Source organism: Aptenodytes patagonicus, chromosome 7 (assembly GCF_965638725.1).
Source record: "Aptenodytes patagonicus chromosome 7, bAptPat1.pri.cur, whole genome shotgun sequence".
Taxonomy (NCBI): domain Eukaryota; kingdom Metazoa; phylum Chordata; class Aves; order Sphenisciformes; family Spheniscidae; genus Aptenodytes; species Aptenodytes patagonicus.
The window spans coordinates 20,049,688-20,075,343 of NC_134955.1; the positions used below are offsets into that span (position 1 = coordinate 20,049,688).

At 38.2% G+C, this 25,656-nt stretch overlaps 1 protein-coding gene across 4 annotated transcripts in view; it reads left to right on the forward strand.

The window, feature by feature from the left end:
- CHID1 (chitinase domain containing 1) overlaps window positions 1–24,132 on the forward strand; it is a 142,962-nt gene extending 118,830 nt beyond the window's left edge. For all 4 annotated transcript variants that reach the window (XM_076344239.1, XM_076344240.1, XM_076344238.1 and 1 more), the window contains 3 exons: window positions 18,352–18,432; window positions 21,724–21,766; window positions 23,866–24,132. In XM_076344239.1, the coding sequence (XP_076200354.1) occupies window positions 18,352–18,432; window positions 21,724–21,766; window positions 23,866–23,964 (223 nt within the window). In that variant the 3' untranslated portion in view covers window positions 23,965–24,132. The remainder of the gene's footprint in view (window positions 1–18,351; window positions 18,433–21,723; window positions 21,767–23,865) is intronic.
- The last annotated feature ends 1,524 nt before the right edge of the window (window positions 24,133–25,656 follow it).

A 25,656-nucleotide genomic window follows, 5' to 3' on the forward strand; every position in this document is an offset into this window, starting at 1 on the left:
ATTATTTTTTTCTAGACATCTGCTAATGCTGTTGCAAATTTTCTGAAGAAATATTTATACATCGTGGTATATTTAGTTGCTGCCCTTGCAGGGAGAAGTCACTGTTTTATTATACAAAATCCCCACATTTACTGACTGGATTGGTATTGCTTTTGTCTGGTTTAATTTATAACATTATCCCAGACTTCTGTCTTTCAGAGGACGAACTTGTTTCCAAATAGATTCTTTATTTTAATCACTAGCCTTCCCACCTCTATCTTAATTGCTTAATGTTTATGCATCATCCTGAAGTGTGAAATGCTGTGACAATTTGATGGTTTTATGAATTCTTTCAGTGCTCTTCTATTCAATATATTCTTATTTTATTGTAGGTACAAATTGCAACAAAGATGATAGCTTTGAAAGTGGGGGTGGAGTTCAAAACTGTTCTGCCATGGGAGGAGAATCTGTAATACCTGCCAGTCAAGTTCATTAAATTATGTTGTTATAGCAACTGGTTAGCCTCTTCCATACTTAAAATATCTTGTGTCAGATAATTAGTACTGCTTAATTGCATTTTATTGCAAAAGAGGCAAGTAACTAAAGAGGTTCTTGCAATTGCTATGGGGCCAGAAAGGGTCAGAAACTACTTGTAATTGGAATATATTTCGTGAATATAAATTAATAGGTCTAATAACCTGTCTTTTCATTCCCCAGGATCCCAAAAAGTATCCAGCATATTTTAATTGCTGTTGCTTGCTCAGAAACATTAATGGATAAAAATTAGCTCTTGGCCCCACTCTTTTTTTTCCTTTGTCTCTTCTTGTCAGCTTAAGAAACCTATAACATGTATGATGTATTTAGACCTTCCCTGATGTGATATCCACATAGACAAATGGCCCAATAAAATCCGTTTTGGCCTTTTCAGTGTGTTTCTCTGTATTTTGGCTGTCAGTCGTGTGTTGCTGCAGGTTCTTTTGTTTTTCCTCCTAGTTTGGTCCTTTGCATGGAAACACTCTCAGCATTTGATCAAAGACGGCAGTCATCATAATCCACAAATGTAGAGCTTTGGGGGGAAAAGCTTACTCACAACATAATATTTGGGATTTCAAGTCAGCAAGTGCCAAAATTAATCAGAAAAACTAGTTCAACCAATCCCAGTTATGGAATCAGAGCTTATTGCAAAGCCAGGAACCTGCATTTTTTTCATGGTCTGAGGAGGTAATTTTTATTTCTCTTCAGGACTTCTGGATTTGATTCACCAACCATTTTTTGATGCTGAGTACAGAATCCGTCATCCGGCAGTAATAGTTCTTTGCTTAAAGAGGAAACTGTGCCATTCTGAGGGGAGGATTGAAATAAAAGAGCTTCTGAAGTGGTGCAATAGCTATATTGTAGACTACAATGTGTGTAAAGCAGTACTGAGTTTTATTGCAATAGCTGCAATGGAAAATGAAAGAGGAACAGATTACAGCCCTCCACCTTATGTAAAAGTAAGCACAATTAAAGTAATACCCAGCAAAAGCCTTACCAATCGCAAACATAGGTCAGTAAGTCTTCTAGTGACTGCAGTTGGAACTTTTCATCTAATCCAAGCACTGTTTTCCATGTCATTCATGTTCTTGCATTGTAGGGCTTTGCAGTTTTACAGTTGACAGTCCCATCTGTTTCTCTTCATCTTCTAGCTTTGCTGTCATCCTCTTTTTATGTTTTCTTTACTTAACAAGGTCATTCATACCTCATCTCTATGCATATGACTGTAGCAGGAGCTTGTGATAATTAGGTATGTGGGGCACAGGGAGTTACTCCCAGGTGGCACTGCCATATGGTTTTGAAATGGCTCTTTGCAATGAAAAGTAAAGCTTTACTTCTCCCCTCAGGTCTGCCTTAAGGTAGAAAAGTTGACTTATTTGTGGCAATGAACCTGTTCAGTATTTTGCCATACTTAATTCAATGGAATCCATTTTTTTAATTAAAACAATCAAATGCTTTTCTTGAGCTTATGAAAAAAGCAATGTTCACTGATGAAATCAGAAGAAAAAAGGAAAATTACAACCTTTTTTCCCCAACAGTTGTTTCTAAATTGTGCTGTTTTTTAAAAAAAGGACATTGTTTCTTCATTCTACATTGTATCAGTCTCTTCCACTATGCTTTTAGTAATTGATGCCTTGCAGGATTTTTTGCTCTTTAATTTTGCTTTGGGCTTTCTGGATTCACCTTCTGTTACATGCATATCACAGTGTTTGTAATATTTAACTTGTTTAGATTTACAATTAGTAAGTGTTTAAAGGACATTCTTCTTCTATTAATTACACAGCTGTACTGGTGATTATTTCGTGTGTTGGATGACTTGTGTAGGGAATACAAAGTAATAGTATTTTGAAAGTGTTATTGCAATTTAATATATTTGCATATGGAACCACTTCAGATACATAAATTCCCTACTGTTTTACCTTTAGCAGTGTACTAGGATAAATTGTAACACTTACTGTCTGAATTTGCTCAAATAATTGCAAAAAGCAAACTTCTATCATTCAAACACAGCAAAAGGATTTATTTTCTAGCTTCCCCAGATGTTAGCAAAATTATAGAACGTACACAGTTAATTTAAAGGGGAAAAAATGTGGTGGCCATAATTTTGTCCCTTGATTTGCACTCCAAGTGTTGCCATTTGATTTAAGCAACAGTTCTTTTGGAAGTCATTTCAAATAAATATATGCATATTGGTTTTTGCTTTAAAATTTAGTCTTAACCTTAACAAATCTTAGCAGCCGGCACAGATATGTTTGTTCAGCAAGAAACTAAACAGATAAAAATATACAAATATTTGTTGGAGTTACAGCAAAGATATGGAAGATGTTCTGCTGTTTTTTCATGATGAAAAGTGCCAGGCTTTTCTTTAAAACTGAACACTGCCACATGAATATGTATTAGTTTAACTAAATATCGAGAGATTTAAAATCCGTGTTCTCAAGTATTTACTTAACTGCCCTGATGAAGATAGTTTCTTAAAAGGGCATAAATCTCCACTCTCACTGGATAAAATATAGATTATTACTTCGTAGCCCATCTTCGATTCAGGTCATGCCAAAAATGGAGGAATTATATGCCATCCAGATTATTCTAAGGCATGTTAAAAATGTACTAACCCTCTGAGATTTGCATTATTTATGAGAGATTAATAGTCATTTGCATGAATTTGTCATAATTTTATCTTTTCAAAAAACAAAAGCTGAAAGTCTTATATTAGTATATCTGGAATAAAGCTATATAACTGTGACTAAAACATGGTCAATTGAGAGGAGAAAAATCCCGCTGCCAAGTATGAAAAATGAACTTGAAAGTCAGCAGAAATGTTCTTCGCTCTTCACTTAACTTGGTCCCAAAAAGTGGAAAAGAGTATATAGGTCATAGCTTCATAGGACACTGGAGTTTTGTAGAGTTTACTGATCTGCCATAGATTTTACTTTAGTGTAGTTGCCTTCTTTAGTTACAATCCTCCCAGTCAGGGATTGAATTTATGATTTCTTTCATATGAAGGTAAAACTATCTGCTGTATTGCACTTGATCATTTAAATTTATTACTCCACATCTATAACTACTTCATACCAAAAAACCATCCCTGAACTGTGTTTCTTTTATCTTATATAAAGTGTTTGGTGTTCAGGTCTTCCGAGGTTGAACTTGAGAAATGACAGGTGATAATTAAAAGACATGGAATAGCTTTGAAAAATTTTTCTGCTTTGTGAGAGCTAGGTTGAAATACCAAAATTTAATTGACATGCCAGCTAATTAAAGTAAAAATTGGAACAAAAGAACCCTGAAAATTTTCAAAAACTGTGTGTGATAACCTGGAAGTCCTATTTTAGTCAGATTTATCAGCAATGAGAATTTGGCAGATTAACCTCAGATGTAAGAGCAAAACTTGCTGGGTTTTGGTCTTTGCTACCTCTAAAAGTCAGGGTATACTACAATATGCTTCCATTTAGGAACATAACCTGAAATAGTTTTCGAATGCATTAGTTTTAAGAGACCATGGGTAACATTTATCAGCAAACTAGAGCAGCACAGTAAGATACATAAAGCTTGAGCAACTATGTAATTTCATAGCTTCTTTTAGATAGTTTATCACAATTGCTCTTAAGGAATTGAAATTTTTTTTGTAAGGAATTACTTAAATACCATTATTTTAATAAGTATTCTTGCATTTTGAAAGCATTTACTACATACTTTTCAAGTGAACAGAAATAGGTACAAGTAAATGGTGGGTATTTTGTCCTTGTTTGTTATAGCAGCATTGAAAATTACAGTCCTAGGGCTCTGATAGCTGGGAGTATGACAGTGTCCCGGATGGAGGAAATAATACCATGAATTTGTTTGTTGGGCTGACATTAAGACAATTCTCAAAGGTATTTGATCTGTTGCATTCAGCAGGATGCTTGACATCTCAAGGATCTGCAGCAGAGCTGCACAAGGCAGTGGTCAATGCTGCCACCTTGCTTCTTGGACTGTTCTTCCTATAGTTTAAGAATGAAGCATGTCTTATGCCGAAGTGCAGGGCCACAGTACCAGAGGCTTGCCTTCAAGAGATTTGAAGGATACAGATATTCCCATTGCTTTGAAGGGAGAGGGCTGTTCAACAACTGGATCACTTCTATGGTTTAGTGTTTTGTATCAATTTTGCTTTCACAGATCATGTTTTACTGAAAACCCACAAGCCAGGGAGGAGCAGGCAGAGATACTGGTAGTGGAAATTGTAGGCCTGACATGATTGTCAGCTAAGAAATCTGAACACTATTCTGAGGCTACTTGGAAGTGGAGATCTATTTCTGTGTCTCATTCTCAGCATCTTGTGAAGCAGATGGAATCCAAATAGCGGTCAGCTTTCTCAGGCTACAATCTCCTACTGTGGTTAGTTTTGTTCATCACCTGAAGTTCTGGTTCCTTGCAGACAACACTGCTTCTGTCTGGTCTAAACTATTTCTCCCATTTCTGAAGAGAGAACAGAGCCAGCATTTCTCTTCTAAGGCTGTTGCTGACCTGAGTCAGTTTTACATATCCAGAGTCCTGGAGCCTGCAAGTTTTGTGCTCTGCCTGACTAGAGAAAGTCATCTGGGAGCTACGCTGCTACCAGATCTTCCCCTTCAGTCAGAGCATCCTTCTCCCATCGTTGGTGCCTTCTGCTGCTTGCACCCAACGTATGTTCCCTTTTATTCTCCTTTGCTACCAAGTGTAACCTTTCCGTAACTGTGCCCTGCATGGGGCTTGGCCCCTCCCCATCTGTCTCAGCCACGGCCTCTTAGCAACCCTGTGGAAACAGCGGGCTTGAGCACCTACCTGGCACAGGCCTCCCAGCAACCACAAAGGTTGTCCTCCAGTACCCCAGACCCAGGTCAGACAGGGCTGAGGTGGGGGCTTGGAAGAAGAACTGTGCTGCTCCTTTCCTGACACAGGGTGAGGAAAAGATGTTCCTGCTGGCTTTTGTGGTTGTTAAATCTGGTAGGTGACATTGCTATTGACCTTGTGTTTGTATTGGGATGGTTTTAATTCAGGAATGACTGAAGAGGGCTGCAAGAAGCAACTGGAAGAGTTAGTAGTGATGTTCACTGCCATTAAGATCATCTCACCTTTTAGGCAAGGATGGAAAAGAAATGTGATTTTTATATCTACCTTTTTTAATGAAGTAGGCATGGAAGAATTAAAAATATCGAAGTAGGTGACTGTGCACTCAGCCTTCATTTACATAGCTGGAGTGGATCAAATTTCATCTCCTATACACTGAATTAAGATCATCTGAATCTGACCAGGCTCCAAATCCAGTATAACACAGTTATTGTAGCTAATATGTGTAGCACTGTATGAATATAGCTGATTTGTATATTTTGAGCAAGAGGAAAGTCTGGAAAGCTTTTATGATGTGTGTAAAAAAACCCCAACAAACCCAACCTGACATGCAACAGAACTAGCATAGTTTTAGTTTTTGTTATTTACAGCTGAAGCTGAACAGCAGATATATTAGTATATCTGAACTTTGTTCAGCCTCACATCCAAAGATATACAGCATCAGTTTTTCATATGCATTGCCTATTATGTCAGTTCTTGGAAGAATGGAGCACAGTATTGTACTTAGAGTAACGTATTTGAAAACACTTCAACATCAATTGAGTGTTACTTAAGCATTTCAGAAAATGTACCCTTAAACTAGCAGTTTTATCTTCAAAGATTTTTTTTTTTTAGGATGAACCTGCTGATTCTTGAAACAAGCCTGTAGGGATAAACAAGCATTAGTTTTCATCATGTTGAGAAGTAGTTCTAAGCAGAGAGACTATGTCTTGTCTCAGATTCTGTAGTAAGCCAGATTATTGGGTGAGCTGGAGCAGAATTTAAGCTTTAATGTTGTACGGTCTAGGAAGGACTAATACTTCTACCATTAGATGATGATACGTCACCTTATAAGAATTTATTAGGACCTGCGTTTCCTCTATGAAGGATGGACATTAAGCTGCAGTAATGTCAGTGTGGTGGTTTGACCCTGACTGAGGAAAGAATCACCTATTGGCTTCTCAACAATGCATATTTTCAATTCTCATTTAGACATAGTCATTCTCTTAGAAGCCTGGCAGCACTTTTAAGTATTTCAGAATTCTGTAAGGATAACATTTCTGTGATTAAGCTTCTTGTCTTCCACATAGTAGATGCTTGTTATGTAACTTATACATTATGTATATTTAATTTTGACAGCATGATTATTTATTTATTATCCAATATAATTTATTTAACCTTTCATCTACTACTCCTAGCCTCTAGAGGAAATTCATATGCTAAAATCTTTGGTGTTGAGATGATTCTTATCCTGGATTATGGTGGAAACTACCTTAGTATGGTAGGAGTAAGCTATGCTTTCACTGCTCAAAGCAAATTCTGGCATTGCACTATAGTATCTTCTGGTATAATCATTCTGAAACAGCATTGGTAGTCTGAGGCTTGTCCTGAAAAGAGGGTTATTTTCCCAGTCCAGTTATCGATGACTACATGGAGGTGACTAGAAAGATTTCAGTTTGATACAGACCTCCACATTCTGTCCTTTTTTTTCTATATGCCACAGAAGATCCAGATTACAAATCCTATCCAGAGAGAGAAGAGTAAAGAAACCCCAGGTATATATCTATACAGAGACCTAATGAGGCAAGTGATTTAAAAAAAAAAAAAAAAGTAAGAAAGCTGTGATTTTCTCTTTTTTCAGAATGGGGAAGTTCTGCTTAAATTTTACATCCTGCAAGAAAGTTAGGTACTTTATTGACAAAGTCTTTCTTGCTGAGTATTCTCCTTCATACTTCTTTTACCCTAATACATTTGTGACTAGAATTACTAAAAATGAGATATTCTTCTCCTACTTTTTCCTAGTATCATAACGAATAGTTGAAACATTACATTGATTTTAAAATAAAGTATAAAATTAATACAGTATTTTAATAACAGTGCAGATTATATGATTTGACATACAGTGGTATAATAAGTACTGCTGTTGACATGTCTACATATTTTGTTGGAATTGTCTTTTCATTAGCAATGTAACTATGTTTTCAACTCTATTTAGGACAATTTCCATGCATGCAGATGTTAAATATCTCACAAAATAGCACTTGGCTTTTGATTGGCCCTCCTAGGAATAATTACATTGTGCTGGTACAATTGAACATTTGAACTGCCACTTTCCTACACAGTATAAACAAGCTATATTGTAGGATTTTGACAATATAGAACAATTGAATCAACTTGGTTATCAACAGAGACAGGTTGCAGTACTCTAAGTGTGTTTGTATAAATAATGGTGGTTTTATCAAGCCATGTGGACCAGTGAACCTCCGTGGTGCAATGTTTTTTAATAATTGAGGAAAAGGGTTTTCTTATTCTTTTTAGGGGTGATGGTCATTAGTGTGTCCTGTAGGTTTTATATGAGATTTAATATATCTGTGGTTTGTGTTGGAGATGGTGGATGGTATGAATTTGGAGGAAAATCAGTTTGTTTTCATAGTGTGCTGCATTTTAGAGCAGCAAAATGTAGTCTGACAATCTGCTTTAAACAAGGCTTTTCAAGTTGTTCCTGATGTGTGTGTATATATATAGCAGAGACAGCTGTGATGGCTAATGAAAACCTTTTTAATTATGAAATAGGAAGTGTGAGAGAGGGGAGGATCTACTTCATATCAACTTAAATTATTAAATTATTTATATTAGACTGTTTCATACATCTGCTATTTTTTCTCTTTTCTACTTAATTTCAACTTAGAAGTGGGAGGAGGGGGAAGATTCTTGCTTAGAAATGAGCACATAGGGAGGGTTCTGTCTGGTATAGTTCATAACTGAAGAAGTCAGAAAAAATGTTAACCTTGAGGTGACCTGTTTCCTAATTTGAGAGAGAATATTGCTACTCTTTGTTTGCCTAGTAGCATGCCTACTTGGTATTAATTCTGTGATGAATACCATGACATCTTTGTTGAATAGTCACGTTTTTTAAAGTGTATGCAAAGGCAGTCAAGACCAAATGAAGATATGTTTTTATCGCAGACTTCAAATTCACCAATATACCGAGTTCATTTAAAAAAAAAATTAAAAAAAAAAAATCCTTTGCCTGTGGAACCTCTAGCTCATAGTCAAACTAAACTTTTTTTATTATGAATAAATAGACTAGTTACTTGAGCTGGTCCATAATGGTATGCTTTATTTCATTCAGTTCTCTTGTGCTTTTTTGTTTCTGTGAGCTTGCTTGAATCCTGCTTTTTCTTCTAGCACAGTAAACTGTTCTACCATTAACTTGTCTTCTGTCTGACAGGAGGGTGCCCTTTGGCCAGAACAGAAAGAGAAGTCCAAACCATACAGCAGGCTTTTAAAGGCAATAAACTCATTCTTTCAAGACAGCAAAAACTGCCAAAACCAAACCCCACTATAAATAGTGACCTGTCATGTGTTAGATGGGATAAATCAGAAAGAAAAGTCTATGTCTAACTGAACAAATACAAGCAAAAAGATTGTCTGATACTTTAGCTAGAAAGTTGAGATTTGGCAATGGTCAAAACCAACAAAGATTTCTGATAGAAAATATGCAAAGTTGATACATACGAACAAAAAGCAACTTAGTAAGCAGTTGTTATCATAAATAGTTTGCACTGGGAAAAAAGTTCATATTTTGTAGCCGCAGGTGTCTTGAAAAGTAGAAGAACAGAACAAAAAAAAAAAAAAACCTGTATCATTACAAAATAAAATGGAGCTGCTGAACAGCAGTGTCTTATTGAAAGTATACAAACAGATATGCAAACCTTCTGCCTCAATATAGTTATGTCTCCATTGTCTAAGAAATATTTATTGGCTTAGAAATAAAGATCTTGTTTTCTTTAAGGAGAATTTCATATGTTCCTCTCATATCTGTCAGTTTGAGTATAAACCTTAAATATATAAATGTTCACACCTTTTTCTGCCTTGTGTGTGATTACTTCTGTTCTTTGATCAATATCTAACTGTAACTTTGTTTTCTTTTTTGTAAAGAACCACCATTTTGGTCATATTGAGAAAAGTTGTCATGCACTAGAGTACTTTGAGCTGTACTCGCAGTTCCCTAGGGTAATTTGCCAGCGTACCATTGCGTACACTCTCAGATGGGGCTTTTTCTTTATAAAACCTCTGTGAAGTTAAATGAGAATAAGGGGCACTATTAACATGTAAACCTGTATACATAGACATGCTGTAATGTTTGTGCTTTCTTCTGTAGCCGTAGGAAGGCACTGAAATGTTTTAATGCTCGTTGTTTCCCTGAGACAAGAGCAAGACGAAGACGCTTCTGAAAAGCTTGACGTTGTCTTCTGTGTCTCCAGAGTTCTATAAAACAGGAATACTTGGCTGCCTCTGTGCAGTTTTGTCCACCAAAGTATTATTGTTTCTAAATTACTTTAAGAATGCTAAACAAGGTGCACTTTTGAAGAGACCAGAGTAACGGTAGAAATGTTGCTGAGGTTCTGCTTATTTTCATTGGGCTGGTGTATCATGGCTTGGCTTGTGCATCATGGCAGAAGGTAGAAGGTCAGTAGGTTTGTGTGAGGTTGGTGGGGAAGCACCGAAAAGTGTCGTCTGTCAAGTCAGTGATGAAGTATTGTGGACAAATCAGTGAGAATGACTTTATAAAACTTACTGAAAACAACACACCCACAGAGAAACTACTCTTTTGGAAACCTGTTACTATTAAAATAGTAAAAATATTATTATTGCCTTTTAAAACTGACAGAGCAAAAGGCAACAACAGAGAGATTAATAGAGAAAGATGATGCTTGCCTATAGTTTTTTCATTTCTAGGCTGCTACTTGGATGCTTTAACAGCTTTACCCAAGACACCCCACAGTAATGAAAGTGAACAGATTGGTGTCTCTCTACAAACTGTATTTGTTTTGAAGTTGCTTTACATGAAATAATCTAAAGGTCTTAACAGAACTATTTTTGAATAACATACCCTGCAGACAGAATAAACAAGGTTTCTAGAGTGTGCTCTCCACTCAAATGCATAAATCCTCAGAGTAAAAACTGTTTTAATGTTAGTGTGTTCTTTTGATTCTCTGGAAGATACGTACTAGCTGTCTTTTTCTTGGATAACCTATTTGCTTTTAAAAGAACTTGTGGGATTTGTGTTACTAAAATCTGGATTCTTTAATGTGCAAAAAAGGAATATAGTGGTATACAATTTCACCACCTTTTGAAGTGGGAAGTTTATACTTATATATTGTAAATATGGTGTTATTGAGTATTGAATGGTGAGAGGAGATGAGTAAAAAAGGTGCTTAAGTGATCCTGGTGGCACCAGTGTGGTGAAAGCTTACTTCATTGTTCAGTCTATTACCGACCTTTATTAATGCACACTATATAATACTATATATACACACATGCATATGTAATATTATGCTATTAGTGACTGCAGCTAGGCTTTTCATAAATTTATGCATGCTCACAAAACTATTTTAAAGGCTAATATCTAAAGATTGTTAAATTGCAAGGCACCTCTACCTTTTGCAAGCTGCAATTTTAGGGATCGAGTGAGTGAGAACTCAAAATCTCTATATAATCTTTTTTCTTTTTCAAATTTTCTTCCTTTTGTGTTTTCATTTATTACCATTGAAGGCATCCTTTATCAAAACTGTTAGTTTCATGGTTGAATTATTTTGTAGCTTGTAGTATATTCAGCAATTTTGCAGCTGTTCTTTAGAAATGATCTTCTAAAAAGCAGAGAAGGCAAAAAAAATTCTCAGTTTTAAAACCTTTTCAATTTAAAGTTTAAAAATGTCTCCAGATTATAGTTTCTTGACATTTTCTCCCACCAAAAAGGAAATAGTTTAAGAAAAGCCTAAGCAGCTAAAATGTGAAAGTATCATGGTAGTTGAAAATAAACATTAAATAAAAGGGGTTTTGACTTACAGGTTTTATATATATATATATATATATATATATATATATATATATATTCCCTCTGAAAAATCTTGTTTCGAAGATGGGTATTTGCCCTTTCACACAGTATCCTGATGTACACAGGGCAGTGGGGAGACTGACCAGTACTGTTTGGAAGATAATGTACCAAGATAGGGAATGTCCTTAGGAGTACTACTGTGAAAACTGTTTTGGAGGTATTTCTGTGTATTTGTTTTGCATCAGAAATCTAAACTCTTAAGCTTTAGAATACAGCCTTTTATGTGATTTCTCTTACTTTTATTAAGCGATACAGCTCCCTGAAAAGGGGGAAGATGGACCCTATCTAGTTGAGTCTAAAGCATCTGTTGTCGTGCATAGGCACTGTTGATGGTCAGTTATGGAGATGCAGTACCTGGTAGGTTCAGGGTTTAATAACTAAGTTAAGTCTATTGTTACTGGAGCAGACTGAAAAGAAAACGTGTGATATAGATTTTCAAGCTGAATAGTAATTTTTATCCTTTGACTGAATCACTCAAGTTTGCTATAGTGGAAGATAAGCTCAGTTTGCTGCAGCAGGAGCAAATGATCCTTCCTTCTGATTAGAGACCTGTTGCTTCTAGTCAGAGTTTTGTTCATGTGAGAACTGAGCAGAAAATGTGAAGTGTTAGAAAAGAGCATCAAAATGGGATGTATGCTCAGCAGTGGTTTCCTTTTCACTAAAGCTTTTTTGTTGAAGAGCAACTCAGGACTAGCCACTGAGGATTAAAAAGCACCTGAGGATTAAAAAAGTTAACCTTCGTAAATAAATCCTACTCTAAAAATTACATGAAGCTATATATTTTCCTAGAAAGTATATTCTTATTGCAAAAGATACACTAGAGACTTGTTTCTTTATATTCTTGGTGAAAAAGCATTTTCCATGAAGATAAATACCTTCTTCGGGGGACTATAGATCGTGGTTTTTACCTTAATGTATTCCAGTGCCATACCATTTTTCATGTTTTGGAAGAAAAGTGTCTTAGAAAAGGAACACCAGCCATAAATCCTGAGAACCTTTCTTCTGGATCCTTTATTTATTAGTTGAATGTGCAGCAAAGTGCAGTAGTGTGTAGGTGTAGCCATACTAATGTTGTTCATAGGTACACATCTTTGGCAGGACTGACTTTGCAGATACTCTGTACTGTGTATGTTTTGGCTTCTCATTTACTCTGTGGAAGGGAATGCTTGTTTTAGTCCAACCCTGCCCAGTGGGTTTGTAACCAGGAGTATCAGAGTCTTAAGAGTAACAGTCAGTATCTGTAGACCAAGAAGTGTCCTTTTTGACAGAGGTATGGTAGTAAATTGCAGTAAAACACTGCAGATTTGAAGTCTTGTATGAAAGGTGGCAGGCAAACTTAAAATCATCTCCAAACACTTTTGCGTTATATGGCCATGTTTTTACTAGGCCATAACTTTTAAACTTTCAAAGCCCAGTTGTGACAACTGAATTGATACTTTAGCTACTTAGCTATTATCAAGAAGGAATGTTCTGGGGAACAAAAATGTTGCTTTGGGTAAGTTAAACCAAGGCCTATTTAAATGAGCCAGAATGGCAGTTCTCTGTTTAAGAACAAGTATTTGCAAGGTGGACATGCAGGTGACATCTGCCTTTTGTTACTATTTCTGATAATCCATGCAAATTTATCATTTATACATGCTGCATTGGCTCTTCATTAGAGACTAGCATCAACACTCCAGATACTTCATCTGTGCTGACCTCGTTTCAGGCTAGGACCAGAGAAACAGCATGACTTTCTCTGCAAATGGTCACAGACTTCCCAGGAAATACGTAGTGAAGGCAGTGAAGCTGAGTTTTCAGTGTTTATCATACTCTTAACTGCTGAGGCAGCTTGGTAAAAGAAGAAAGCTAGTAAGTTAGGAGCTGATGGATGAGGAAGCAAATAAATTAGTCTGGATAGGAGTATAAAAGCAGATGCGAACTGGGACAGTGGCAGTAGAAAGAGGGATAAATTAGAGAGGAGAGAAAAATAGCAATAAATATGAGTCAAAAGGAGAAGAGTGAGGTGAGAGGTGGAAAGAAGAAGGAAGGCTGGCTGTAATGAGCTCCCTGCCCATCCCTTTTCCTCTTTGAGAACCTGGAAATGAATCTAGATCTCTTGTACCCCAGGCATACCGATATCCCATGCTTGTCTGGTTCAGTGTGATGGAAAATTTCTCTTTTGAATTTTTTTTTTTAATTTTTCTTTTAACTAATGGCATATCAAATATTTGTTGAGTCAACTACTGCCTCAGCTAGGAGATAATATGTTAAGACTGCCTGGGTAAGTATTAATTTGAGTCAAGCAAGTGTGTTGTGATACAGGTGCTGCAGTTTTACACAGGAACCCTTCTGCTTATGATGCACGTAGTAGGATAGCACAGAGATAATATGAAATATGGCCTATCTGGGAGATGTTGCCTGTAAAGCTCCTGTATGTTTTACTGCAAGAAAATTAGTACTGACTGGAGCAGATGACTACAGGAAGGGAATGGATTGTTCCCAGGTTGGGGCGATAGAAAGCCTATGTGAAACAGCTCTGGTTTGTTGCTGCACCTCTTCCAGACTCTTCACAGCAACCTTGTTGTCTGGTTGAAAAACATAAAACTTGACTTTCAGAAGCGTTGAGTATGCATTTCTAATTTTAAAGCTTGGTCATATGTATGTTGAACACTCTTTAATTGTGTTGGGATTTTTAGCAAGCAAAATTAGGATTTCCCATCTAAAGTCATACGTTCGGGAATAAAACCTCAGTCTTTAACAGGCAGACCAGTTATCCTCAGGGTACTCGGCCCCCCGAGCTGGAAGACAGGGACGGTGAGCAGGATAAACCCCCCATAATTGAAGAGGAAGCAGTCAATGACCTGCTACGCCACCTGGACGCTCACAAGTCTATGGGGCCGGATGGGATCCACCCGAGAGTGCTGAGGGAGCTGGCGGAGGTGCTCGCCAAGCCGCTCTCCATCATTTATCAGCAGTCCTGGTTAACGGGGGAGGTCCCAGACGACTGGAGGCTTGCCAATGTGACACCCGTCTACAAGAAGGGCCGGAAGGAGGATCCGGGGAACTACAGGCCTGTCAGCCTGACCTCGGTGCCGGGGAAGATGATGGAGCGGTTCATCTTGAGGGCGCTCACAAGGCATGAGCGGGACAACCAGGGGATCCGGCCTAGCCAGCACGGATTCATGAGAGGCAGGTCCTGCTTGACCAGCCTGATCTCCTTCTATGACCAGGTGACCCGCCTAGTGGATGAGGGAAAGGCTGTGGATGTGGTCTACCTGGACTTCAGTAAGGCCTTTGACACTGTCTCCCACAGCATTCTCCTCGAGAAGCTGGCGGCTCACGGCTTAGACAGGTGTACTCTGCGCTGGGTAAAAAACTGGCTGGATGGCCAGGCCCAGAGAGTTGTGGTGAATGGAGTTACATCCAGTTGGTGGCCGGTCACGAGTGGTGTTCCCCAGGGCTCAGTACTGGGGCCGGTCTTGTTTAATATCTTTATCAATGATCTGGATGAGGGGATCGAGTGCTCCCTCAGTAAGTTTGCAGATGACACCAAGTTGGGCGGGAGTGTTGATCTGCTCGAGGGTAGGAAGGCTCTGCAGAGGGACCTGGACAGGCTGGATCGATGGGCTGAGGCCAACTGTATGAGGTTCAACAAGGCCAAGTGCCAGGTCCTGCACTTGGGCCACAACAACCCCATGCAACCCTACTGCTGCAAGGCTTGGGGAAGAGTGGCTGGAAAGCTGCCTGGTGGAAAAGGACCTGGGGGTGTTGGTCGACAGCCGGCTGAATATGAGCCGGCAGTGTGCCCAGGCGGCCAAGAAGGCCAATGGCATCCTGGCCTGTATCAGAAATAGTGTGGCCAGCAGGAGTAGGGATATGATTGTGCCCCTGTACTTGGCCCTGGTGAGGCCGCACCTCGAATACTGTGTTCATTTTTTGGCCCCTCACTACAAGAAGGACGTTGAAGTGCTGGAGCATGGCCAGAGAAGGGCAACGAGGCTGGTGAGGGGTCTGGAGAACAAGTCTTATGAGGAGCAGCTGAGGGAACTGGGGTTGTTTAGCCTGGAGAAAAGGAGGCTGAGGGGAGACCTTATCGCTCTCTACAACTACCTGAAAGGAGGTTGTAGCGAGGTGGGTGTTGGTCTCTTCTCCCAAGTAACTAGTGATAGGACGAGAGGAAATGACCTCAAGTTGCACCAGGGGAGGTTTGGATTGGATGTAAGGAAAAATTTCTTTACTGGAAGAGTGGTTAAACATTGGAACAGGCTGCCCAGGGAAGTGGTTGAGTCCCCATCCCTGGAGGTATTTAAAAGATGTGTAGATGAGGCGCTTAGGGACATGGTTTAGTGGGTGGTGGTGTTGGGTTGACGGTTGGACTCGATGATCTTAGAGGTCTTTTCCAACCTCAGTGATTCTATGATTCTATGAAAACTGCGTGCGAGGATGTCTTGGCTGGTAATTCTTGTCTTCTGGGCTGTAACATCTTGATCCCATGTTCTACATGAGTGTTGTCTCCTGTCATTACTGAAGTCGCCATTCTGGAATGGGGCAAGGTGTTAAAAGCTATCCTTAAATTTTAAGTATACAAAACTAGATCTCTTTGCATATTTCTCTAGTGGGGTGTCGTGGTTTAACCTCAGTCGGCAATTGAGCACCACACAGCCACTCGCTCACTCCCCCCACCCGGTGGGATGGGGGAGAGAATTGGAAGAGCACAAGTTAGAAAAACTCGTGGGTTGAGATAAAAACAGTTTAATAATTGAAATAAAATGATAATAATAATATAATAATAATAATAATAATACACAAAGCAAGTGATGCACAGTACAGTTGCTCACCACCCGCCGACCGATGCCCAGCCAGTCCCTGAGCAGCGTCCCCCCCGGCCAGCTTTCCCCGGTTTAGGTACTGAGCATGACGTCACATGGTATGGGATGTCCCTTTGGCCAGTTTGGCTGTGCCCCCTCCCAGCTTCTTGTGCACCTCCAGCCTTCTGAGTTGGTAGAGCATGGAAAACTAAAAAGTCCTTGGCTAGTGTAAGCATTACCTAGCAACAACTAAAACATTGGTGAGTTACCAACTTTGTTCTCATCCTAAATCCAAAACACAGCACTGTACCAGCTACTAGGAAGGAAATTAACTCTATCCCTGCTGAAACCAGGACATGGGGCAACTTAAAATTTTTTATATCTTAAAAAGGGGTGGGCAGGTTCCAAGGTTTAACTTGCAAAATTTGAAAAGGTGCATTGTTCCAGGGCATGTGTATATTGAGGAAGAGTGCAATAGCTGCTATCATGTGTTTATGTACCATTTGCTTATGTAGATACTTAAATAGCATGCCTGGCTCAGGTTCATTTGACTTAAATACAAAATGAAAATCTTTTCTAAAACTGCTAGCAGAAGGCAACAATTTACCAATATATGAATGCACAAGCCACAGCAAAAGAGAGAAGATATTCCCTGCAATGCTGAGTGTTGTAATTGCATTTAGAATAATACCGAAGGAGAGAATAAATCCTTTTCAAACTGAGAAATACAAACTTTTTCTCTTTTTTTTGAAGTATATAGTGAGGTGGAATTTCAGCACTGATGGAGTCAGGATAGTGGCTGATGGAAATCAGTTATAACATCTTTTACATAGGAAATGGAAATTTCTTTCTTAAAAATAAGATGATTTGAAGGCAAATTTCTCATGCAAATCCTGGCATGAGCAGAGAAATTATTGCAAGAATGAGACATATTGTGGAAGAGATGGTTTTGATAGATTTTGCAAAAATAGAAAAATAATTTTAATGCTACCTTATGATCACCATGTTTGCCTGTGATAGCTTTATATAATCATGATAAAGATAGAGTACTGATAATGGGACTTTGAATTCAAATTCCCAATACAGTCCCCAAGGAAAAAAAGAAACTGGTGGTGCTTGGCCTGTGGCCAGATAAACCCCCTAATGTTTAGTCAGGAAAGTTGTCAGCAGAGTTAAGTTCAGCCTTCTTGCTGGCCAAAGATGCAGGTTAAAAAGATGCGGTAGAGAGAGAGGAACATGTGATAGAGACTTCTCTTATTCTGTGACACCCGTGTGGCCTCTGTCACTGGCAGTAGCTTGTCATCTTCTGGTCTTCTTACATGAGGCAGCAAGCAGCTTTGTTTCCGTCGTGCAGTCAGAAATGCAGACACAGGGAGACACTGTCTCTACACTGAGACGATACTGTGAGCTAACCAAGAACATGAATTTACAGCATACTAACTATTCCACACCAGTTCCCTATGCAGTTTTTTGGGTACAAGTAGTATTCTGTCCTCACTTTGTGTCAAGTAGGTATGAGGTAGGTCATTCCACATTCAAAATGTCCATGCAAGAGAATAATGCCAAGAAGCTAGCGGTGGAGAAATTTCATATGCAGAGTTACTTAACTAACTTTTTTAGTTAGTTAAAACAAGCTCTTTTTAAATTTCATTTTTAGAAGATTAACTAAGCCCCTTTTATAGAAGAACGTTTCTGGTCACATAATCGTGGCTTATAATTAAGAATGGCATTGCCTTGGAGGACGCGATTAGGTACAGCCTAGGGATGACTTCAGTTCCTGTGCTTTGGCATATAGGAATCAGACTGTAGAAATATCGAAGCAGTGCCTTCATGTGCCTTTATAGAGTTCTCAATTGATGAACATTAATTAATTCATTGCTTTAAAAAAAAAAAGTCCAAAAATGCCAACATGGCAAATGGTAAAGTGGCTGAGGAAATTAATTGACAGCAAGAAGATATTTTTGATAGAGTGTTCAACATCTAAACATGGTAAAACTGCTTTTTCATAAATTTCTGCAATGTAATTTCATAACTGCTTTTTAGAAAAGTTAATTCCATATCTATGTTTTTAATTTGTAGGTACGTTGAAACCTTGAAGGAGCACAAACCAAAAATTGTCTGGGATGAACAAATTGCTGAACACTACTTTGAATACAAAAGGTGAGTTACGTTTATTAACTTACCATTCTGCAAATATTTTGGGGCATGGCCCAGTACACAAGGAATTACCAGTTAACCATAGTATGCAACTGAATTCAGCAAATGGAAATTCTGCTGTTTGTGATCTGTATGTCAACACTGAACTGCAGCATAAAAGAGTGCTTCAGGTGAAAGAAGTAAATCAGAGAAGGATTAATGAAATAACATAAGCTAAAACAATCTTTAGAAGATAAGTCTGATGAGTCATATCTTTAGAAGTTATTCATCAAAGTTATCTGCTGAGTGTCAGTTAATCGGAGGCTCTGAGATTAGTACTGTGAGCTGTTTGGTGATCACCAATAACTCAGCCAAAAACAGTTCTGAGAAAAATCTGTGGTACAAGAGCCTGGTTTTACAAGTCCTAGTGATAAGATTGGTCAGGCAACAAACTTCCACTAAATGCAATGGACTGTAGAGAAATGTAATGATAATAATATCAAGTGACTTCCAGATAAAGTTTTAAAAAGGACTGAGAGCATGAAGGGAAAGAGTAATAACTTTCTTTGTCCTCCCTTTTTCATCATGAAATGACATGGGGATTCCTGATGCTAGGAAAAATCCATTTAAAACAGCAACATGTTATTAAGCCTCAGTGATAATTTGCTATTTTTGTATGCAAATATACAAAAATATGGTAAAATTCTGTGAACAAAATCCTACTACTTCTACAAAACTGTGTCTTGTATATTACTCAATGCATTGGTATCGTGAAGACACACCACTGAAAACAAGAGTAAAACACATTTTAGGGTGCTTTAAGAAAAAAAAAATCAGAACTACTTTGTTATTTCCAAAGTACCTTCTCAGTTTAAATATTTTCAAATGTAAAAAACAAAAACAAAAACCTAAAAATGTCCTACTTTCATATTTTTAGTTTAATTTTCAAGGTTTCTCTCAGCCTGTAATTTTCTCCTGACTTCTCAGCAGCATGTATTTCTTATCAGGAAAAAAAAATGTTTACCTGTTGGTCAGCAGTGTTTTAATTTATTTTCTGTGTTTGTATGAAAGGACTGGGATCTGTGTTTCTTTGTATTTAATTCTTTGGTATCATGCTGCAAAATTACTTTGTGCCAAACAACTACAAGGTTTTTCATGTTAACTAAGGAGGAATAAATCAGAAGCTTTGTTTTACTGATCTTTAATGCACAATCCAATTGGAGACACAATGACCGCTGGATGAAAACTTGCTCTCAAAAGAGTAAATCTGAGGGCTCTGTTTGAATGGCGTGCTTCTGGTATTCATTTCTGAAACACATTTCCTAAACATCTCCTTGGAAACTGAACTTGTGGGAAAGGGATAGTTTGTCAGTAGTACTACATCATTTGCCTTTGAAAGCCAGTTTTTGGAGATTCTTGTTTATGGGCTTCCTGGAGGAATTTTTGATGCATAAAGCATACTGGATCTGAAAATCACTCTAAACTTCACGGGCTGCGCTGCGCTTGGCAGGCAGCAGTGTGGCTCAGTGTGTCTGCAGTGGTTCAGCCGGCTCCAGGGGAGGGTTAAGGGCACTTTTTTTCAATTGCCACTTTGGTTTGCAAAGGTTCAGTTACATTAGATGGGCATGGCAGCCAGGCCTGAAATATGCTTCACTGGTAAAGCATCTCACCTGGAAATCTTGCATATCTGCAGTTGCTAAGAAATCAAATCCTGCATCTTTTAAGCAAAGCACAGCTAATGATTTTCATGTAGCAGGCAGAGACTAATTATTACAAATAGTTACAGAAATCCGTTGTCTCTGAGTGCTTGTCCCAGTGCACTTTACCGGTAAGTATGCATTTACGTAAGTTGGGAGATTTTAGGAGCAATTCCTACTTGGTCTGTCCATGCACTCTGCATTTCCTCCTAGCCTAACTGGTAAAGTGGTGCTGTGAGACCACTTGTAACTCATCCTTCCAGGGATTTAAAATGCAGCCTTGGTATCTGTGCCCAGTGTAGTTTGCTCTGTCTGTATATTTTATACTGCTAGCATATAATTTAACCTGAAAGACAGTAATTTGGGGAATTGGGGAAAATCTTTCACATTTTGCATCTGACAACCAAGTATCTTCATCTTTTTCAGATGCGCATTTAGTAGGCGCAACTGTCTTTTACTATCTGACAGTTTTGTAATCCAGTTACAACAAGATATCTCAGTGTGTTTACTTAGATCTAGTATCAAACCACCTCTGTTGTGAGATCTCTTCTTGGATCCTCTATTTTTGCTGTCAGCCTTTTCACCTCTTTTAAGAGTTGTCCTCCTTAAAGGCCACTAGTATAGGGTAAATAAGTATCTTGTCTGACTCTGCCTGTATTGTATTTCATTGTAACCAGTTCTTGGACAAAGTGTTACGCCCAAAGAAGTTTGGAACTTTCATCTTAATCATGATAGTTACCTGATTTCTTCCCAAACTTTGTGTTAGTTATTAGGAAACTGTGCTCTGTTCTTTAGATGTTTTGAAAGGCCTTATCCTGAAGCCTTTTAAGGAATCCTTTAGATAACTAGGGATTTTTGTTGTGGTAGTTGTGGCATGATGCAATGGCTATGCAAAGACTCCTCTAGCAGGTCTTTGACTCTCTACAGTCGTGTTTTGAACTTTCTAACTTTCCAGGTGCTAGTGTTGTCAAAGCCCATTTAAGTAGGATGATTTTGTCAGGAGGACCTTTCTGACAAATATTCCTGTAACTGATACCTGCAGGACAGTGACACGGTTGCATACTTGACTTTTAGATATGTTGTGTACCTTCTCTTAACGGCTTTTCTTTCCCCACCACTTTATATTTATGTGCTGTGATATGTTTGTATCTACAGTAGAAAAAGGGCAGGAGTAGAAGTTCTTATCTGCAGTAGGCAAGGAAGAAAAGTAGACAAGATTTTGGCCCTACCCTGCCCTCAGTAGATAGAGTAGCCAGAGTGCAAGTATGGAATGCATGGAAGTTGATGGCAAAAGTGTCCGATTTCAGAGACAGAGTGCCTCATCTTCCAGAGTGGAATGAACACTGGGTAAGAAATCTCAAAGATACGAGCTACTAAATGACAAGTAGTCTCTGTCTTTGGTATGGGTGTATTAATGCTCATGTGCTGAACATACTAGCATATCTTATTTTTAATAGCAATAACTTCTTCAAAATAAAATCAGCAGTTTTCTTCAGTGCTGTCTTTGATTCCTTTTAGTGGGAAGGAATAAAACTGGTTTTGAATTCTAACCTCAGCTAAAAGTCCTATGGGAATCTATCAAAGCTATTGTGACTTATTTGGTTTTCCTGTTTTGCAGAAATAAAGGAGGAAAACATGCCGTCTTCTACCCAACACTCAAGGTAGGTGCCACTTTTCCACGTTAGAGGGCTGTAAGAGGAAAGAGATGTTTACTTGACTTGTTGCATTATTGAGACACTTCAGAAAATGTTGAACTGGGTTTAGGCTTTTGTGAAAGAAGTTTACCCTCATGTAATTGTTATGATTCAAAGCTTCAGCTGCCTGTACAAGAATATTGTTTTTTCTATCTCATGCATAATGGGGTTTTGGGATCTTTGAAGATTAGCCATGTCTAGAGGTAAGACACACCAGGGCAAACCAGTGCTCTGAGAGGATCTGTTCAAGTGCACAGTTCATGTGCTAACAGACATGCTGATTGTCAGACAAGAGACCGAAGAAATTTTCCTTCTGATCCTGTTGGCTGGAAGCTTGGGGAACTTTTGTCTTCCTCTGTAATGGGGTCTTGATTCTCCCTGTCAGCCTGCATCACCCTGTTTTCTTCAGTTCTGTTTCTGTGGAACATATTTTAGTTTTGAAAATTTAAGCATTTGGCCTTACTAAAGCCTTTTGGCAGGACATACAATTTCTGACTACACAATAGTCTGCAATATACCAGAATACAGGATAAAATGTTTACTTGCAGCCTTAGTTCCTAGGAAGCTATCCTTAGATTTTCTCAAATTAAACTAAAGGCAGTATGTTAAGCCTCTGTTGGCTTTTAATATTGGAAGGGAATTGCTTTTGTAGTGAAAGTATATCATATTTACAGAGAACAGAGATATTTTGTATGGTTAAACTAGTGTGAAATGATCCAAGGCTCTGTTTTTCTGAGCAGGATTGTTATCTTAAGCTCCATTAGTACAAGGATATTTCCCTTCATTAATCTAATATTGGTGGAAGTACTAGCACATATGGGATATTAATTACCACGTCTAACTATGTTCTTGCTAGTAGTACCTGTCTTAGAGTTTTAGAAAGTTTCATTGCGAACCTATCAGAGAAAAGATAGATTGTGCTGCACGTTGTTATGCTACATTCTCTTTGGCCTTGTGGAAGGATTTCACCCTGCTACTGTCGGTACTAACCAGGTTAAGAACACTCATTCCTGTACATTTCTTTCATTACTTCTTCTCTAACAGATACTCAACTGTGGTGGTTGGTGAATTTATGGAAACAGGTTTTCTTTCCAGTTCCAATAAGCTTGTAATGAAATATTTTGAGATTTGTATGCTGGGGTGAATCAAAGAGTTGTTCACATAATGGTGATCAAGATGGTCGGGGAACACTTAATTTTATTACCCCATGACAAGTGTGTTTCTTCCCCTTTTTAATGTTATAATCGCTGGCAGGTCGCTCAAAATTGGTTTGTTCATGATTAGTTAAAGGCAGTCATGAACACCAGGCCCAGTGGATCTGTTAGTGATGCCTTGATACTTTGTTGTGTTTTCTATGGAAATGAGTTTTAAACACATCCCTGGTGTGAGCAGTTTAAACATTACAGTGCTGCACTTCAAAGTAAGAAAACCTGAAAGTAAAAGATTGGAAAATAATTATTTTTATTGTCTGAACTGAAAGAAGTGCAGAACATGAATTTGTGGCATTGCTTCCCTTGTAAACCAATGGCTAAACTAACTCTAAATCAATGGCTGGAGCTCAAATAGGGATACTTTTAAATATTAATCTCCCAGAATCTCTTTAAAATAGAATTGTGATAATGAAAATTGTGACTCTGTCCTGGGAGAAGGCAAGGGTAGGTAAGAGGTCTTGATGGTATTTGGCAAGTTGTTCTCATTGTCTTCAGTGATAAAGTTTTATTTTACCCCGAGACATTTCTGGGGAGAGTTAGAATTTCTGTACATTGTGAAATGATAGCCTAAATTAGAATAGTCCTTTGCATAGTTCATAAATCTGATTTATTTCTGTGGCATTTTGTCTATTTAGCTGGTTATCTTTTATTAGGTCATTGAATTAACTGGTACAATTAACTGTCTCTTACTGAATGATTGCTTGCTAACCAGAGACTATTTGAAATACAGACTAGGTTTTTCAGTATCTGGTTCAAGGATAGATGTTTTTAAAGAGTCTGACAATGGCATGAAGAGATGGCAGCGTGGAGTGTCTAATGTCTCTGACTAAAAGGTTTTATGTGTCTTTGTCTTAGTCCATCCAGTTGCGCTTAGAGCTTGCAAAAGAATTGGGCACTGGAATATCCATCTGGGAACTGGGACAAGGCCTGGACTATTTTTATGACCTGCTTTAAAATAAGAGATGATCTGGGAAAGACTTTATTTGCTTCACTGAGACTCCACCTTCAATTAATTTGGGTATCCTGGAGAGGTGATTTTTAAAACTTTTTTTGTAATTTATATCATATCTGTATTAAACTTGCATTTTTCCCAATAAAGAACCTTTTCTGGTTTGCCACACAGATGTGATTGTTGGTATCTGATAAAATTCAGGGAAAAGAAACCCCAGAAGTTTCTTTTAAAGCTCCTGAATTCAGAGTCATTGAAAATAGACCAACATAGCTGGGATGGCGTCAGAGTTTAAAATATTTTCTGAAATGTTTTCCACAAGAAATAAAATGGACAAGTTGATGCCATCTGATCAAAGTGTAAGATGGAGACCTCTCAAACAATTGCTGGTAATAACCAAAGTAAGTGAACAAATCAATCCATCAGATTATGTCCAGCAAACTTAATATCTGCTGGACCCTCTGCATCTTGCTGTCTTCTGATAAGGTAAGTCAACGTAAAATATCGGGGGGGAGACCAGCTAGATATCTTTCCCTCAAGCTGGTAGAAAATCAAGCACTGACAAGCTAAGCTGTTAGCTCTGTTTGTTTTTTCATGTTAGTAAATTCCTTAAGTAGTTCAAAGTCACAGTAATTTAAATTTATGACTTGTTTCTAAATCGGTTTTGTTACAAGAGACGCTCTGTGATTTCTCTCTTCTGCTTAGCCTGCTTAGTGTCTTAGTTTACAGTATTTAGCACTAGTGCATGATGCATTAGTGGTTAGTTTGTGGGAACTGTAATGTTTAGCACCAAAGGCTATAATGGTAATGATGGATTACATGGATAGCCCCAATAGACAGAGCCCCAGAGCAGCTCTGACAACCCCTTGACTTAAGTAAGTGCTGTGAATGTGATCAGCATCTTTGTGCATGAAGCTGTCATTCTTTAGCTGTACACATTGGTGCTTTTGTCTCCATAATACAGAATTTTTATGAACCCAAAAGCTGTAACAACCCATCAGTTTAAAAACAAAGCCAAAAAATTGTGTCCCTGCTATTTGTTTTACAATATTTGTGTTTGTAGAAATACACAGGCTTCAAGGCAGTTTCTTCTAAGGAGCTAAGAGGTGCTGGGTATTTGATGAGGGTGTCATTGGTCACCAGCAGAGACTCAGGCAATAGCTCTGTACTGCCACTGGTGTTGTTCTTGCCACTTACAGTTGTCACAAAGATAACTGCACTCCTCTGTTTGCATCCACGCTTCCCAGTAACTAATCTCAGTGGGAAATCTATCTGCTCCTGCTGTTTTCAGCAGAATAAATCCCACTGTAATCCACCATTGATTAAAGAACTATTGTTCTTCAACTCTCTGATTTAGTTCTGGCATCTCTTGACTTCTCACATTGCAAGTATCCAGCAGGGTTTACTAATCAGGCTTCTTTCTTCCGTACCATTAGTAGTAAGATAATTTGCTATGTGAATCCTTGTGTTCAATTAACTTGAACTTTCTAGTTCGTTCAAAAGCAATTTGAAGTCACTCTGGCAATGGTATCTAGAATAGCACAAGAATTAAATTCTATTACACTGTTTTTTCTACTTTTAGTGGCACTACTGAACGAGAATGTCTCAGAAAAAAATAGTCTGTAAGAAATGGAAGGGGTTGTGATCTGAAATGGCATCCATTTTTATATTAGCTAGTAGGTAGCTTTCAAAACTGG